The sequence below is a fragment of the Nicotiana attenuata genome, chromosome 7 (genome assembly GCF_001879085.1).
Source record: "Nicotiana attenuata strain UT chromosome 7, NIATTr2, whole genome shotgun sequence".
Taxonomy (NCBI): domain Eukaryota; kingdom Viridiplantae; phylum Streptophyta; class Magnoliopsida; order Solanales; family Solanaceae; genus Nicotiana; species Nicotiana attenuata.
The window spans coordinates 4,042,939-4,059,394 of record NC_031995.1 but is presented as its reverse complement, the minus strand read 5'-3'; the positions used below and the strand labels follow the sequence as shown (position 1 = coordinate 4,059,394).

At 35.9% G+C, this 16,456-nt stretch overlaps 2 protein-coding genes across 2 annotated transcripts; one reads left to right on the top strand and one right to left on the bottom strand.

Moving 5' to 3' along the window:
* LOC109228559 (oxygen-evolving enhancer protein 2-1, chloroplastic) lies at window positions 691-3,429 on the bottom strand. The gene is made up of 4 exons (XM_019393689.1): window positions 3,050-3,429; window positions 2,024-2,256; window positions 1,867-1,917; window positions 691-1,156 (listed from the first exon to the last, which is right to left on the bottom strand). Exons 1-4 carry the CDS (start codon window positions 3,309-3,311, stop codon window positions 896-898), a joined length of 807 nt encoding a protein of 268 aa, XP_019249234.1. The 5' UTR covers window positions 3,312-3,429; the 3' UTR covers window positions 691-895.
* Window positions 10,619-14,426, top strand: LOC109228557 (polygalacturonase-like). The gene is made up of 4 exons (XM_019393686.1): window positions 10,619-10,805; window positions 11,388-11,699; window positions 12,716-13,231; window positions 13,899-14,426. The coding sequence occupies exons 1-4, from the start codon at window positions 10,671-10,673 to the stop codon at window positions 14,139-14,141; spliced, it is 1,206 nt and encodes a 401-aa protein (XP_019249231.1). The 5' UTR covers window positions 10,619-10,670; the 3' UTR covers window positions 14,142-14,426.

The following is a 16,456-nucleotide window of genomic DNA, read 5'->3' as shown; positions in this document are numbered from 1 at the left end:
GTCTTACTGAAGTTAAGCTGGGGAAGTAGTCAAATAGTTTGAACAGGTTGGATGCACTGTCATTTGCTCGTATCTCCCAAAAAAGTAGTGAAAAGAAGGGGTTTTAAGAGGGGATTTAACTGTTATTCGCGGGCATGTTATCGATACATAGTTATAAAACTTGCCTATGGTTTAGTAACTCAAAATTTGCATATGAGAAGTGAGTTTTGGTCCTTAGCATAACCTGAAAAAGAAGAGAAAACAGAAGCTGGAGTGATCAAACTCCTCTGTTTTCTCTTGCACTCAATTTGTGAACATAAAGTTTCCAGTTTTCTTTTTGAAGGGGAGCTTTGGTGTAACTGGTAAAGTTGCTGCCATGTGACTAGGAGGTCATAGGTTCGAGCCGTGGAAACAGCCTCTTGCGGAAATGCTGGGTAAGTCTGCGTACAATAGACTCTTGCGGTTTGCCCCTTTCCTGGACCCCGCGCATAGCGGGAGCTTAGTGTATCGGTCTGGTACCGGTCTGCCCTTTTTTTGTTGAGATGATTGCATAATTTTTCCTCAAGATTTATCTGTTACTAAAGCCTTGTGAGTTGAGTTGTTAAATGACTTCTCTTCTTGAACTACACTTTTTCCCTTCCAAACAATATAGATTAAGACCTTTAACAGAGTAAAAAACAGGGCTTTAAACATCTCTAAAAGGGTGTCAAATATATGCAAAGAAAATATTATATTATTAACATTAGCTTCCTCCAACAATACTTCAAACATCTCTACAAACTTTTTTGGGGTGGCTTGAAAAGAGAAAAAAGAAAGTCCAAATAAGCAACTCATCTCAGCACCATATGTTATTTTAAGAGGGGGGAGAACTAAGTACATACAAACTTAATACTAATGGTTTTACTATTTTCCATTTTTAAGCAACACTGAAAGAAGTGGTAGCATTCTCCACAAACTTCCTAGCACCCTTAAACCATCTCTTGTCACCAGCTTGTGCTTTGCAGATGTAAAGTTTGCTATCATTTACTGTAGCTGAGATCAATTGGTGCTTACCACCTTCATCTCCATCTGCAGTTCTTGTCAATACTGACAAGATATAGTACTCTTTTCCTCCCACAGTTGTGTTTGATGCCTCCAATAGGTTTGCAGTTGCCACTGCACCAGATTCAAATCCACCCTGCAGCAACAAATTCCCTCTTCATTTTTGTATTTGATACACTAGTATAGATAGTGCTTTAGCAAACAAATGTTGACAGGGCGGATCAATGATTTAGATTCTGTGGGTTCAACTTTTAAGATTTTTAACATTGAACCCATTGTATTTTTAAAGTTATGGGTTCAGACCTAACATTTATTGCAATTTTAATGAATTTGTACACATAAATTTATGCTATGCGACAAAAGTACTGGGTTCAGATGAACTCGACGGCCATACTCTACATCTGCTCTTGAATGTTGATAATTGTAGGGCATTTAGGCCGACATAGTTATCCGGTATCTCTGCTAGTAGGAAATAGCTGATACCTAATGGAATTAGGGGTGGACATAGCGCTTTGGCTACGAGCTCGGTTGAACCCAATAACTTTGATCCAGACTCTGTATTTGTCTTAAAAAATCTGTTGAATATGTATAAAATATTAATTTAGAACCGAATGGCTTAAAATATTAAAATCCTGAACCCATTAACTTCAAATCCTGGCTCCTCCTCTAAGTGGAATAGTGTAGGTGCGCGCAAGTTGGACCAGACACTATCGATATTAAAAAAACTATAGGGCATGTATTTCTAGGACTTACTTCACTTGTTCCATGTAAAAGTATTCCCACTCTACAAATAACCAGAACAACAAATCCTTTTTACAATCATTCACTGTAGTTATGACTACTTACCTCTGAATCAGTTTTACCAAAGTAAGCTTGCTTTCCTAGCAAAAAGTCCACCTGCTCAGACAAAATATGAACAAGGTCAAAACTCATCACTTTTTTGTGCAATTTTCAGTCTATAAAATGCATGCTTAGAGAGAGAGAGAGAGAAAAATGTAATTACTTGAGAGAGGAACTCTTCAGGGGAGCCATAGTCAGTGATGGATTTCTTGTCAGTTGGAGTGACAGTGACAATGAGATTGCTGGTGGAATCAAAGTTGTCTTCATATCTGAGAACTTGACCAGGGAACTCAACTTCTTTGCTGGGGTTCCATTTAGCTGGGACTTCCAACTTGAATCCATCTCCGTTGTATGCCAAGAAATCAGTGTTTTGCTTTGGCTTACCAAAAACATTTGCTGTATATATATATATATATCACAAAAACCATCGTTAAATTCCATCCAATGATCGTTTTAAGCCTCATCATGTTATTCCGTGAAAGAAGGGGAGCCTTGGCGTAACTAGTAAAGTTGTTGCCGCGTTACCCAGGGTAAGGCTGCGTATAATATACCCTTGTGGTCCGACCCTTCACCGGACCTCGCACATAGCGGGAGCTTAGTGCATCGGGCTGTCCTTTATGTTATTCCATGGAAGTTGTTTTATATAGGTTCGTCTGATCAATATTCTGATCATAATGAATGTGTTCAAAGGGATTTAGTTTATATACACTAACACCGTAAAGAATGAATTTACTGTCAGCGTATTTAACTAGTCTTGGATTATTAGTGGTGTAGGTTGTTCCACACTATTTTTCCGTTTTTTCATAGTACTGTGGCTTTATTACTGATTGTTGTTATTGCTTTTTCATCTATTTTCTGTTTCCTACGATGCTTATATTATTTTTTTGATTTTTCTATTGTCTATTTTCGTCTTCTTGAGTTGAGGGTCTCTCAGAAACAACCTCTTTATCCCTCCGGGGTAGGGATAAGATCTGCCTACATTCTATCCTCCCTGGACCCCATTTGTGGGATTTTACTGGGTTGTTGTTGTTGCAGCATATTTAACTCGTTATTACAGGTTGTATATACGTTCTACTTTCCAAACGGCTAATTTCACATATTATGGGCAAGTATGTGTAGTTATTTTTTAATTGATCAGATAGTATACAACATTCTTTGAGACAGTATGTCAAAATTGAACTTGACATACCAGCTTCTCCATAAGCAGCATCGGCTGGGGAAACTTTGGAACCAACGGCAGCAGCACCAATGAGGACAGTGAGAGCCAATCGTCGAGAGACGGCGACACTATTGCCATCATCTTCTTGAGCCGAGGACTGTTTTTGGGCACGGCAAGCCAATTGGTTAGGCTTGAGGGATGAAACGTACCTCTGTGATGACACTGAGGATGTTGTTCTAGCTGCTGAGTTAGAGAGTGCATGTTGGTGCAAGAAACATTGGGTTGAAGCCATTGCTTACAATTAGCCTTTCTTTTCTTTGTTTTTTGGATTGGTTTCCTCTTAATGTTTGTGGGAGGAATATGTTTTAGATTTTGTGATCAATATGTGAAGGGAGATTGCCTTGGTTTTTGAATGTGTGGGAAATGGATATTGGGAAGATTAGATTTATGATGTGGGATAAGGTTCTTGAGTCTTTGATTGGTGCCAAATGGACATTGTTTGTTCTAGTTTCCACTGCAATCTCCATGTCATAGAGTTGTGGGGCTTAGTTTTGAGCAAGTGTGTTTCCAACCACATTTCCTTTCAGCATATATATAGTACAAAATATATATATAGTTGAAGTGCAGCTTTTGTATGTTTATAGGACTAGGAGAGTGACTTGAACATTTTTTTTCTTTAGTGTAATAGACACCAAAAAAAAAAAAAAAAAAGATTTTTTCTATTGTTAGTCGCGCCAGAAACTATTTACATTTTATAATCGAAAAAGTGTATAAAATTTGTGTAACTTTTGTATATAACATACAAAAAATATACATTTTTTCGGCTATTATTTTAAGAGCGGCTATACAGTGTAGTGTACAAGTCACAAATGGAGCCAAGTTTAAAATAGTAAAACTTATTTCCGTGTGACCGATAGCCACAAGCTTATCGGTGACGGGTTCAAGCCGTGAAAGCAATTCTTTGGGTACGCCTTTCCCTGGACCCTACGTGAATACGAGATACTATGGTGCATTAGGCTGCCCCTGGATATAATGACACAATAAAAACAAGAGGTCCCCCAAGACCACTATTATACAAACAATGACAGGATTAAATTAAAACAAGGAGCTAATTGTCACGACCCAATTCTCAACCTGGTCGTGATGGCGCCCCTCGTGAAGTCAAGGTCAGCCAACAGAACATTAACACTTCTTTTAACAATTTCTTAGCATAAACAGGTCTAAATCATAGTTACTGAATAATCAATCATAAGTGCGGAAATAAAACGTAACATAACGGGAAAAAAACCATCCCAAACTCAGCCTGATGATCGGGGTGTCACAAGTCACGAGCTACTACAGAGTTGATGAAAATACTACAAGTCTGGGAACATAGTCTGAAGATGAATAAAATATGCAGAAGATAAGGAAGAAACGAGGCTGTGGACGTCGACAGCTACCTCGTCTCTCCTAGCCCGCCTGGTCTGGAAGGAAATCAGCGCTCAGGTACGAACTCAGCTGTGCCTGTCTCTGCACACATGGTGCAGGAAGTAATGTGAGTACTCCGACCCAGTGAGTAATAAAAATAAATAACGATTGAGAACATAAAATCCCACAAGGGCAAAATAATGCTATCTCAAGCAGCAACATAAGATAAACAGTAGAAGCCAGTGAAATATAGTAAGAAAAATCTTTTTGAAAACAGTTAAAAATCAATCATACTCAACCAGTAAGTCAGCCAATGTTACCTGACCGGTCAGCCATTGTTACCTGACCAAACGCGTATAACAGTGTCATTGTTACCACTGTTCAATATTTAATCACTCTAGATGGGTACCCGCGCTCACTGTGGGTGTGCAGACTCCGGAGGGGCTCCTACAACCCAAGCGCTATATTGTCATAAGGCCTGAAAGCCTGAACATATCAACATGAGGCCTGAAAGCCTTCTCACAATACACTCGAGGCCTGAAAGCCTCCTCTCATCACTCGACATACCCTCACATAAGGCCCTTGGCCTCAATCAGTCCAAAAATAGTCATAGCCCCTCGGGCATCATTAAACAATAATACCCAGCTCAACAATAGTTCAAATATCAGTTAAAACTCCAAGTTTGAGTAAAAATATAGCTGAGTTCATGAAACAGTGTAAATCACATGGACTGAGTTCAAATAGTATTTCAAATAGTGAGGGAAAACAGTGATAATAGCTCACAAAGAGTTCAAACAGTCGGCAACAAGCCCAAGTATGGCAATGAGCCCAAAACATAGTGAAAACAACAAGTCATAGTTGACACGCAGTAAAATATTATCCGGGCTGGACCAAGTCACAGCCCCCAATAGTAAATGACCCCGCGCTCGTCATTGAACGCGTGTCTCATCTCAACAAAGCACCAAGTTGTGCAAATCCGGGGTCTCAAGCCCTCAGAACATCATTTAAAATCATTACTCACCTCTAGCCGGTCAAAAGTCTACCTCGCTATGCCTTTTCCCCTCGAAACGACCTCCTTGCGCGTCGAATCTGATCAAAACCACAAGGAATACATCACAATAGGCTAATGGATCATAACCCAATCGAAAAGACTCGAAAAATATCAAAAATCACGAAGTTGGCAACACCCGAGCCCCGGGCCCACTTCTCGAAAAATTACGAAACTTACATCACCGGATTCCTCGTCTCGCCACGAGTCCATACATATCAATTTTACCAAAATCGGAGTCCATTTGGCCCTCCAAATTCCGTTTCAAAATTACAAATTCTCAAGCCCTAGCTTTATCCCCTTTTGGTGATTTCAACCAATTTTCATGTTAAATTTAGCATAATTTCATGTATTTGGGTCAAGGGACTTACCTCCAATCACACCTAGTCGAAATCCTCCTTCAAATCCGTCCAATAGCTCTCAAGCTCGTGTAAAAATGGTGGAAATAACTTAACCCTCGTGGATGAAAATGATATTATAAAACCCCTTCTGCCTACAGCGATTTTCGCTTATGCGGTCCCGCTTCCGCATATGCGGGACCGCTTCTGCGGCCATTTCACCGCTTATGCGGTTTTCACTTAACTTACCACTTTCGCCTTTGCGACATATTCTCCGCTTCTGCGGATTACCAAAGACCGCTTCTGCGGTTATTCACTCGCACCTGCGGACCCGCTGATGCGAAAAGGGGTCCGCTTATGCGGAACTCATCAATTCAACACACGATCGCTTCTGCGCTTTTCCACCCGCTTCTGCAGAACATTTCCGCAGAAGCGGAAATACCAGATGACAGAAATCTCAGACCTGAAGCAACTTCCAAAAACTCTCGTTTAACCACTCGAATTCACCCCGAGGCCCCCGGGACCTCAACCAAAAACACCAACACATCCTAACACCTCATTCAAACTTGTTCCAATCCCCAAAACACATCTAACAATGCTAAAACCATTAAATCACATCGGATTCAAGCCTAAGTTTCTTAAAAACTTCCGAATTACGCATTCGATCAAAAACCCAATCAAAACATCTCCGAATGACCTGAAATTTTGCACACACATCGAAAATCACCTAACGGAACTACTACAACTCTCGAAATTCCATTCCGACCCCCGGATCAAAATCTCACCCACCAACCGGAATTCGCCAAAATACTAACTTCGCCAATTCAAGCCTAATTNCTAATTCCACACCGGACCTCCAAAATCACTTCCGATCACGCTCTTAAGTCACAAATCATCCCCCGAAGCTAACCGAATCACCGGAAATCACATCCGAGCCCTCTAACTCAATAGTCAACTTCCGGTTGACTTTTCCAAAACAAGCTTTCCTTAAAGAGACTAAGTGTCTCATTTCCATCTAAAACCAATCCAATTCAACTCAATCACCTCAAATACCGATAATGAAGCATAGAGAAACATAATATGGGGAAAACGGGGCGGTAACTCACGTGACGACGGGCCGGATCGTCACACTAATATTTGATAAGAATGAGGTACAATCTAGAAATTTGAAGATCACAAATAATAGTAATGGTTAATTCATAGTACACTACAAACATTATTAGAATTAGATCAAATTTTATTAAAATTAATAAGACACAGTTGAGATAGTATAACATGAAGTACTTAAAACTATTAAATTATCACTGTTCCAGTGAGGCTATAATAATTTGAAGAGAATTGACAACTTGTAGGAACTTAGTTAATTTGTTCCACTTTAATTATTTTTTTTATTTTTTTTGTGGTCGATAATATTTGATTTTGTCAGATATCAAGAAGGAACTAACTTCTCTTTTCCAAAGTTGCCCTTGAAGTAATTAGCCTAGGAGTATTTGTTATATTTCTAATGAATAAATTAAGGTTAATATAATCAATTTTATTGTTAATTAATATTAAAAGGTAAATTCCTTCATATATGTAAAAATAACCAAAAATCAATTAAAGTGGACTGGAGGGAGTATTTCCTAAGTTGAAAAGATAAACTACTAAAATCTTTTTTTCTACAGTCTTCTCCTCTTTTTTTTTCTTAACTAGTTTTTAGAGTACGCGCGTTGCGCATGTGCCTCGTCTCAATAAATAATTTTTTTAAAAATTATATTGAAAATATTTTTTAAGTTATAAAAAATTTAAGTTCCTAAAATTAATGAATGTCTATCTTAAATAACTCAATAAATGGAAGAAAATAGGTCTCATAGATGTCCTCAATCATCATGCAATATATTCAATTTCACAAGCTATCACGTTTCTTCTTTAGTTTCAGCAAAAACAAATGGTTTGAAGATTTTAGAATTTCACTAAAAATATTTTCAGAAAACTATTCCCAAGTTCATTCGAGAAGACACATACGATGTTAACTATACTTTTATTATAGTTTTTTAAAAATTTGTCAAAAAACACAAACTGAAAATATCTTTTGATCTTTTAGAGATTTGGGAATGAAGAGGCTGACCCTATAACTCATGAAAAAATTAATAAATGACAATGTTAAGTGTAAAAATTAATTAATGGTGAGTTACTATTTCACAATAAAATAGATAAATAATGAAACTTATTTTAAATACATTTTATTTTCTACTATTTTATCTTTATTTCTTCAAGTTAGTACCTTTTCCAAATCTGAATCTTAATATTGTACTAAGAATTTTGTCAACTTGAAAAATAATTCTATTTATATGATGAATTTGGAAAATAATAGAATCCGATTCTTTTTCTATTATCGTATTTTAAAGATTTAATTATTTGTTCTTAATATTAAAGAAAATAGTTTATTTTTTCTGACTCAAACTTTTAAGATTAACTGTAATAATTATTTTATCAACTAAGAATTCTCTTTTGAAGGCTAAGAAATGATAAATGTATCTTAGGGTTCTTGTGTTATAGGTAAGACAACAAACGTGTAAAAGTGGATTCGCTATTTCATATTAGCTGTTTTAAATAGTTAAAATTGTATTGTTAATTTGATTCCTTTGATTATGTTCATTAATCAACTATTATGACAAAAATGAGTGTGTCTTTATTTTAGGACTCTTATATTACATATATTGCTATAATTTTTATATATGCTTCCTTATTTAATCGTATAAGTATTACGTATAATTTAGTGATTATTACATCCCTCAATTTGATTTATATATTTAATGTAAGTTGTAGAACGCTAGTGTTCTTTTTTATGTGTTTATTCGAATAAAATGGTAAAATTTAAATCGATTAAAGTTTTAAATTTTATGACTTGTTACATAGTTCAAACAAAAAAGAGTGTAATAATAGTTGATTGTCCTAAAAATTAGAAAAATAATTAAATGACTATTCTGTCTAGTGTAAAATAGATTATTTTTATAAGCGAAAAATATTTCACTAAGGTTATTTGTGCCTTTTTAATGTAGTATAAATATAGATATAGATTGATTCAAGTGTGCATTTTACCAACTTGACTCTTGATAATATACTATAACTCAAAATGACGAATGTTGTTCTCATTTAGTTAGCTCAATAAAGAAAGAAATAATCCCTAAAAGTCCTCAGACATCTTATTGTAATTTCTAAAAACTTCTATAGGAATATCTTATAAAAATTATTATAATTTTATGACCTAATACTAAAATAAGCAAACATCAAAATACTTTAATCAATAAAGGTTTCCCCGATAAAATAAATTAAAATTGAATTTCTCGTTTTTTTTGAGAAAGAAGAGGTTGACACTATAGCTAATTAAGAATTTACCGATAAATAACTTAATATATGAAATACATAGCGAGTTGTTATTTATTGAAACAAATATATGATATTAAATGCTAACTCATTTACGATATTTTTGTCTTTTGCTATTTAATCTTTATTGCTTCAAATTTGCATATTTATCAATTTGACTCTCAATACTATACTTTAACTAATTTTGTTCTATTTTTTATTTCCTTCACCGCTAATGATCTCGCTATCGAAATAAATTTATGTCCTACTTAAAATAATTGTACTTATATGTCAAATTCAAAAAATAATTAAATTAAATTCTTTTACTAATAGGTTAATTTAAATACTTAATTATTTTTTCTTAACCTTGAAGGAGATAGTTTAGTTTTTATTGATTCAAATTTTTCATATTAGCTCATCTGTAGTATTAATAATTTAATTTTAATTATAAATTTTATTCAATAAAAATTATATTTTTAAAGCGCAAAGCAATAATTTGATATTTCACGTTTAAACTTTTATGTTTGTCTACGACTTCTCTTCCTCTCTCACTCTTTATCTCTTTATTTTGTATTCTTAAATATTTTGTTAGTAATTTAATACAATTATTATCAGTGTACTTCTTAAAAATTATAATAACTTTCATTATTTCTATTTTATTACTATTAAAAGAAAAATTAGGAAGAAAGAATGAGAACGCATTTAAAATTTAACGTGGCAAGCTCAAGTTATTTTATGTCTGCAAGTTCTTTCGTTTCTTATGTGCCTTATCATATTCATAGTTGCTAACCCAAATTCCTAACTAATATAATTATCTAATATTATATAATAAATTTTATATTTTAAAGTATTGGTAAACTGTCCTATTCTAACTTGGATGGTCTATTTAGGATCGGAAGTTTAGATATAAAATCCTTAGATGAGTTAAGTTCTTATTAGGAATTTCCATATAGTCAAAATAAGAAAAGATTTAACAATTAAAGTTTTAGTTGATTTCAAAGTTTTAAATATTAGAAAAATAATTAACTTATAATTTTAGAAAATAATTAAATTACACTTTTATCCAATGTGAAATTTATTTTTAAGGGTAAAAAAGGCGAACAACATTTCGATAGGGCAATCGTGCTTTTAATATAGTATAGATAAATAAATAAATTAGTTTCTGTTTCCAAAATGGTTGATAAATAATGAAAATCAAGTCATCATTCAGTAGCATTAGATTCTAACTTGGCTCTTTGGCTAAATGGTGTTGAAATTTTCAACACAATCTAATTAATTTTCTTGGAACTTAATTTCCCTAATTAATCTCCTCCTTAAACATCTGTTCCATAGAAGACTAATTCAAATGAACCACTAAATTTCTACCATTTTGGTAGAAATTTGATGGTCTCAATTCATCTAGATAACACTATAAAAGAGCTTCAACCTTCACTTAGCATTTCAAACGCCAAAAAAGAAAAACAAAAACACAATAACGCAATAAAATACAATACAAAATAAAAAGACCAAAAAAATGGAATTAAAATTTACATCGTTTGCATTTTTATTGTTATTTTTAGCACGAATTGGAGACGCTCAGCCAACAGCTTCACCAGGAGTCTTTGATGTTACCAAATATGGTGCAACAACTAATGGAGATATCAGTAAGGTAAATCATGCATTTTTACCATATAATTGATTTACTTTTTACTAGAGACGAATTCAAGATTTAATGTGAACAGGTTAAGAATGAATGTGATCTAATATATGTTTATGCTTCGAAATATTTTTGCATATGTATAGGGATTCGAGTTCAATTTCGAGCTGAAAGTAGTGAGTTCTATGGAATTCGAAAAAAAAAAAAAAAAATTCAAAAATAACATGATTTACAACTGATAATTGAAAAATAGCCATAAGTTTTTCTAGTTGGATTTGCTCCCCCGCCGTCGTTCGATCCGACGGTGCGGAGTGGAAGGGCCGTCGCTCAACTAATTTTAAAAGTATTTGAAATTTAGCCACTTTTTCTGTAAAGATAAAATCCGAACAAAAACACCCTTAAAAATCCGGAAAAATTTCAGCATAATATGCTGGAGTTCGAATTTTTTACATATGATATTCCAGCATAATATGCTGGAATTTCATAATGTGATGCTGGAAGTTTTAATGACTTTGCGCAGACGCTAGCTATTTTTCGATTACCAGTCCGAAAACTGGCTAGAGATTTGCGTCTAACAGAAATTATAATGTATAGGCTGTGTTAGATGCATTTAAAGAGGCATGTGCAGCAACAAGCCCAAGTACAATAGTGATACCAAAAGGTACATATCAAATGAATCAAGTAAAACTACAAGGGCCATGCAAAGCACCAGTTGAGCTACAAGTTCAAGCCATTTTGAAAGCTCCTTCAGATCCTAAACAACTCAATGCAGATGTTGAATGGTTAACTGTTAATTATATTGATCGCTTCACACTTTCTGGTGGTGGTGTTTTTGATGGCCAAGGTAAACAAGCTTGGGATCAAAATAATTGTAAGGATTCCAAAAGTTGCAGCAATCTTCCCAATGTAAGTTATTACATGTATATTCCACTATATCTTGTGTTAGATCACTGTTTTTAATACGGATTTAACTTATATACATTGATAGTATATAGGCTGCAATTTTTAACTGCCGCAGTTTTCTACTCCTGCTAATAGTTTAGCACATTCGTTGCTGTTACTATGGGGTCCTAAAGCACAAGTAGATTTTACTCGTTGGTGTCAATTTGGGGGGGGGGGGGGGGTAGGGGGGGTAGTGGTCTGGTGGTNAGGAGATTTTACTCGTTGGTGGGGGGGAGGAGGTCTGTGGACTTTTGTTGCTCTCCATGGAGCTTTTGGCCTAATAAGTTTTATGTTACGTCAATTCGAGCTTGCTCGATCTGTTCAATTGAGACCTTATAATGCAATCACATTCTCTGGTCCAATTGTTGTTTTTCTTTTTGTTTTTCCGATTTATTCACTAGGTCAATCTGGTTGGTTCTTTGCACTAACAACCTCGTTTGTTCCGATATTGTTTAGTTGTTGTAGCAAAGTGTTGTTGCAGGGAACATATATATATAATAACATAACATGAAGAATAATTCCAACGAAAATTTGGTTGTTATATATAGGGAAGTGTTGTTATAGGTATGACTGTTATAGAGAGGTCTCACTGTATAATGATATTTTTACACTATCAGTGCAATTTAACTTGTTATACAAGATTACTTGCTTGTGTTTTCATCAAGTTACTCATTCCATCTATTACGAGTATTATCTTTTAAATGACCTGATACATAAGGATACAGAAGTCACTCTTTTAAACTTAACTAGTAAAACATTATCGAAATAGAATTTAAGTTATATACGTTGTAAGTTTTTTTTTTTTTTTTTATAGTATTAGCGTAGTTTAACATGTGATAGCAAGTACATTACCGTTTTTATCATGTTATCAACAAATGTTTAATTTATCACCGAATTTCACCTACAATTTTTTTATCCTGTCAGTGCATAAAACAACTTAAGCTTATCCAATTGTGCTCATTATTTTTACTCTTGTACAGAATTTGAGCTTCAACTTCCTTACAAACTCTACAATCCAAGACATAACTTCACAAGACAGCAAACTATTCCATATCAACGTGAATGGTTGCAAGAACTTGACATTCATCAGAGTAAACATCACAGCTCCACCAGAAAGTATCAACACAGATGGCATTCACGTCGCGCGATCGAGCAACGTGAACATTACAGATTGTGTAATTGGTACAGGAGATGACTGTATTTCTGTAGGAGATGAATTGGAACAGCTTCATATCACTAGAGTTACTTGTGGTCCTGGCCATGGTATTAGTGTTGGAAGTCTTGGAAAAACTCCAGGTGAAAAGCCAGTGGTTGGAGTTTATGTGAAAAATTGCACATTTATTAATACTGATAATGGTGTTAGAGTAAAGACATGGCCAGCTTCACATCAAGGTGTTGTCACAGATTTGCACTATGAAGATATCATTGTGCAAAATGTTAGCAACCCTATTGTCATTGATCAAGTCTATTGCCCTTACAATCAATGCAACAAAGATGTAAGAACACAACTTTATGCTGTTACTTGTACTTATCTTTTAAGTGACGATCTGATATATTATACTATAAAAATTCTGTTAGCTAACAGGTGAAGGGTGGTCACTTGAACCCCATTCGCCAGAAAATTATCCTATACATATAAATTTACATATTGGAAATAGGGTCGTATTAATCACCTTTGTCAAAAAAGTATACTGTGTATTTAAGTTGGATATGGCGAATAGTGGTTAGTTGAATACCATTCATAGAAAAATATGTTGTGTATATAAGTTAAAAATAGCGAAAGACGGTTAGTTGTACACCCTTTGCATTATACTTTACATATAGATTAAATATTACTACTTTATATATATATATATATATATATATAAAATCTTGAACACCTTTAACGAAATTTCTGACATTGCTATTGCTGTCAGTTGAACCTTGGCGTAACTGGTAAAATTGCTATCATGTGACCAGGAGGTCACGGGTTCGAGTCGTGGAAACAACCTCTTGCAGAAATGTAGGGGAATACTGTGTACAATAGACCCTTATGGTCCGGCACTTCTCCAGACCCTCGTGCATAGCGGGAACTTAGTGGACCGGGCTGCCCGCTACATCTCTTTGATAAAGTTATAGATTTGATTTTGCTATATTATGGTTCTTGTTTTGTAATTTTTGCAGTTGCCATCACAAGTGAAGATAAGCAAAGTGAGCATAAAGAACATAAGGGGAACATCAAGAACACAAGATGCAGTGCTTTTATTGTGCAGTAAAGGTGCACCATGTGATGGAGTGGAGGTTGGAGACATAGACATTACCTATAATGGAAAAGAAGGACCAGCCAAATCTAGTTGTGAAAATGTGAAGCCAAAGTTTGTAGGGAAGCAAAATCCACCAATTTGTGCTGGAGCTCAGTCTTCTTGAGCTTTGTTTAATTAGCTCCCAATTTTTGTGCAATTTTTAGCAAATTTTTTATATAGTTTTGAATCCACCAGTTTGCACTGGTCTAGCTCAGTCTAATTGAGCTTTATAGCTTCTAAATCTTTTTTAATTTTAGAGTTTTTATTTTTGGATATCCTAATTGAAATAGGATGTGTGCACGTATATAAGATGTGCAGTGTATTCAGAGTGTAGAAATTACACATGAATAATGGAGTAATAGGAAATCCTCTTGGCATTTTTGAACACGAGATTTTGATTGGTATATGATATTTAAACTACGACCCGCATTTGCATTTTTATTATTAGTGTTTACCTTAAAAAGTGAGCAACAATTAAATTTCTACGCGGTTTAAAGGATATGTGGTTTAATTTAATACGAATAATTAAGAGCAATAGGTAAATGAGTTAAAGATAAAATAAATGATCAACCCAATCGCAATGTAATGACCAAGCCTGATCTTAGATTGAACAGTGAAATTCGTCCTGGACTGGGCCCTTAATACAAGCTCGGTCGCGAAGGAAAAAACAAATGAATAATGTCTTGAACAATAGCTAGAAGACAAAAGTAAACTTTTATTGCTTTGATTTGTGTGTTACAATGTATCATAATAAAGAAAACCTTCCCCTTTATATAGTAGGAAATTTCAGTCCTAGTACAAGTCTAAAAAAGGTAAAAATCTTCTTTTTCCGGTAAATGTTGATTTACAGTTGATACTGAACGAGATTCGCGCTGTAATATCCGGTTGAGGGTGGATATTACGGCCCTCTACCCATCATGCATAACTGTTCCCCGCGCCTCCCGAGGTGCAGAAGCTATACTTGATCCGGCTACATCGTTTTACCGTGTCCGATCTTAGATACATCTTCATTCTTTCTGGGTCTCGATATGCGGGGCTCCTGGTCTCGATTATAATCACGTCGAGCCGTGCTTCTCCTTCATTCTCTCATCGGGGAGTTGGAAAAATTGCCCCCAATTTTACCCGTACACAGATAGTCCCCTTGTTTTTCGGAGAGTAGGTTTATCGAAGTGACAAATTAACCCCGGTTCCTTCTTCCGTACGCTACATCCGAGTTGACGGGTTAGCGAAATGCCCCATCAGTCACGTCGTTCTGACTTCAGACACGTGTCAGCCGCTGATTGACTATCCTCGAATGTGAAACGTCATGCATTGATTACCCTTCCTCTATAAAAGCTCTGACCCCTTTTTCACTTTTTTACTTTTCGATTCCAGAGGTCTTTGATTTACCCTAGAATTTTTCACTTAACTCTAACCCTTTCAAATCTTCATACATTGCTTTCTAGATCTTCATATCTTCATACTCCTTTAAATCTTCAAGTCAGACCTTTGTACCTTCATCCCCATCTTCAAATCTTCATCTTCATATTCAAACCTTCATATTTTTCCAGAATCCGGTGGCAAAAACTTCCAAATCCGTGCCTCAATAAACTGCCCCCTTCAACTTCCAACCCGGCCATGGATGTAGAGGTTGCCGTTACTGTGGTGGCCCGGGAGCCTCCTTTGAAGAGTTTCGTTCCCGGGGGCCTGTTCCATTGAAAATGACTTCAAAGTCGAGAAGGCCTCCAGTCAACAGGACCGAGGCGAGGGAGCTGGAGGTACATATCCTCCGTTACTGAGGACACACCCCCCACCGTTCGGGTGGACTATAATTGGGAGGGTAAAGAAGTGGTCATTCCTGGGCCCAACGAAGTATTCACCACTCACGTGGAGGGGTATCTAAGTGTTTACACTTACCCATTCATGCTCACCCTAGTGGACCCTATAATTCTCGGCTTCTACAAAAGGTACGAGGTCTGCCTCGGACAGATTCACCCGTCCTTTTGGAGGATCGTAATCCTCCTCTGCCACTTCGTCAACACCACCAAAGTACCCTGGTTCACCCTCGTCCACCTGCTTCGTCTCTACAGTCCTCGAGTCTTCTGACGGGGGTTGATCAAGCTCGTTCGTCGAGCTAGAAAAGCTCCATTCTCAAGAATCGACGAAGATCGAGATCGAGGTTGGCAAGGGAGGTTCGTTTGGGTGAAAACTGAAGACCTCATTTCCTCCGAATTTCTACCGTTCCCTGAAAAGTGGAACTTATCCCGTAAGTCTTGTCCTTCTTGAGTACTTGGTACTCCTTTTATTCTTTTTCTAATTGCCTGTGCCTACCATTGTACAACCGTCACCCAAGTTCCCAATGTAGTCCCATGCTTCAAGGAGTGGATCGAGGGGATCTGGAAACAAATGTCTTACTTCGAGCGCGAATGGCGCAAGATCTCGAAGGACAAGTGGGAGGCT

Coding starts and splice junctions, on each gene's coding strand:
- LOC109228559 (XM_019393689.1), bottom strand. CDS start 3,311: ATGGCTTCAACCCAATGTTTCTTGCACCAACATGCACTCTCTAACTCA. Junction 2,257..3,049: donor TGCTGCTTATGGAGAAGCTG/GTATGTCAAGTT, acceptor ATATATATACAG/CAAATGTTTTTGGTAAGCCA. Junction 1,918..2,023: donor CTGAAGAGTTCCTCTCTCAA/GTAATTACATTT, acceptor TTGTCTGAGCAG/GTGGACTTTTTGCTAGGAAA.
- LOC109228557 (XM_019393686.1), top strand. CDS start 10,671: ATGGAATTAAAATTTACATCGTTTGCATTTTTATTGTTATTTTTAGCA. Junction 10,806..11,387: donor CTAATGGAGATATCAGTAAG/GTAAATCATGCA, acceptor TATAATGTATAG/GCTGTGTTAGATGCATTTAA. Junction 13,232..13,898: donor ACAATCAATGCAACAAAGAT/GTAAGAACACAA, acceptor TAATTTTTGCAG/TTGCCATCACAAGTGAAGAT.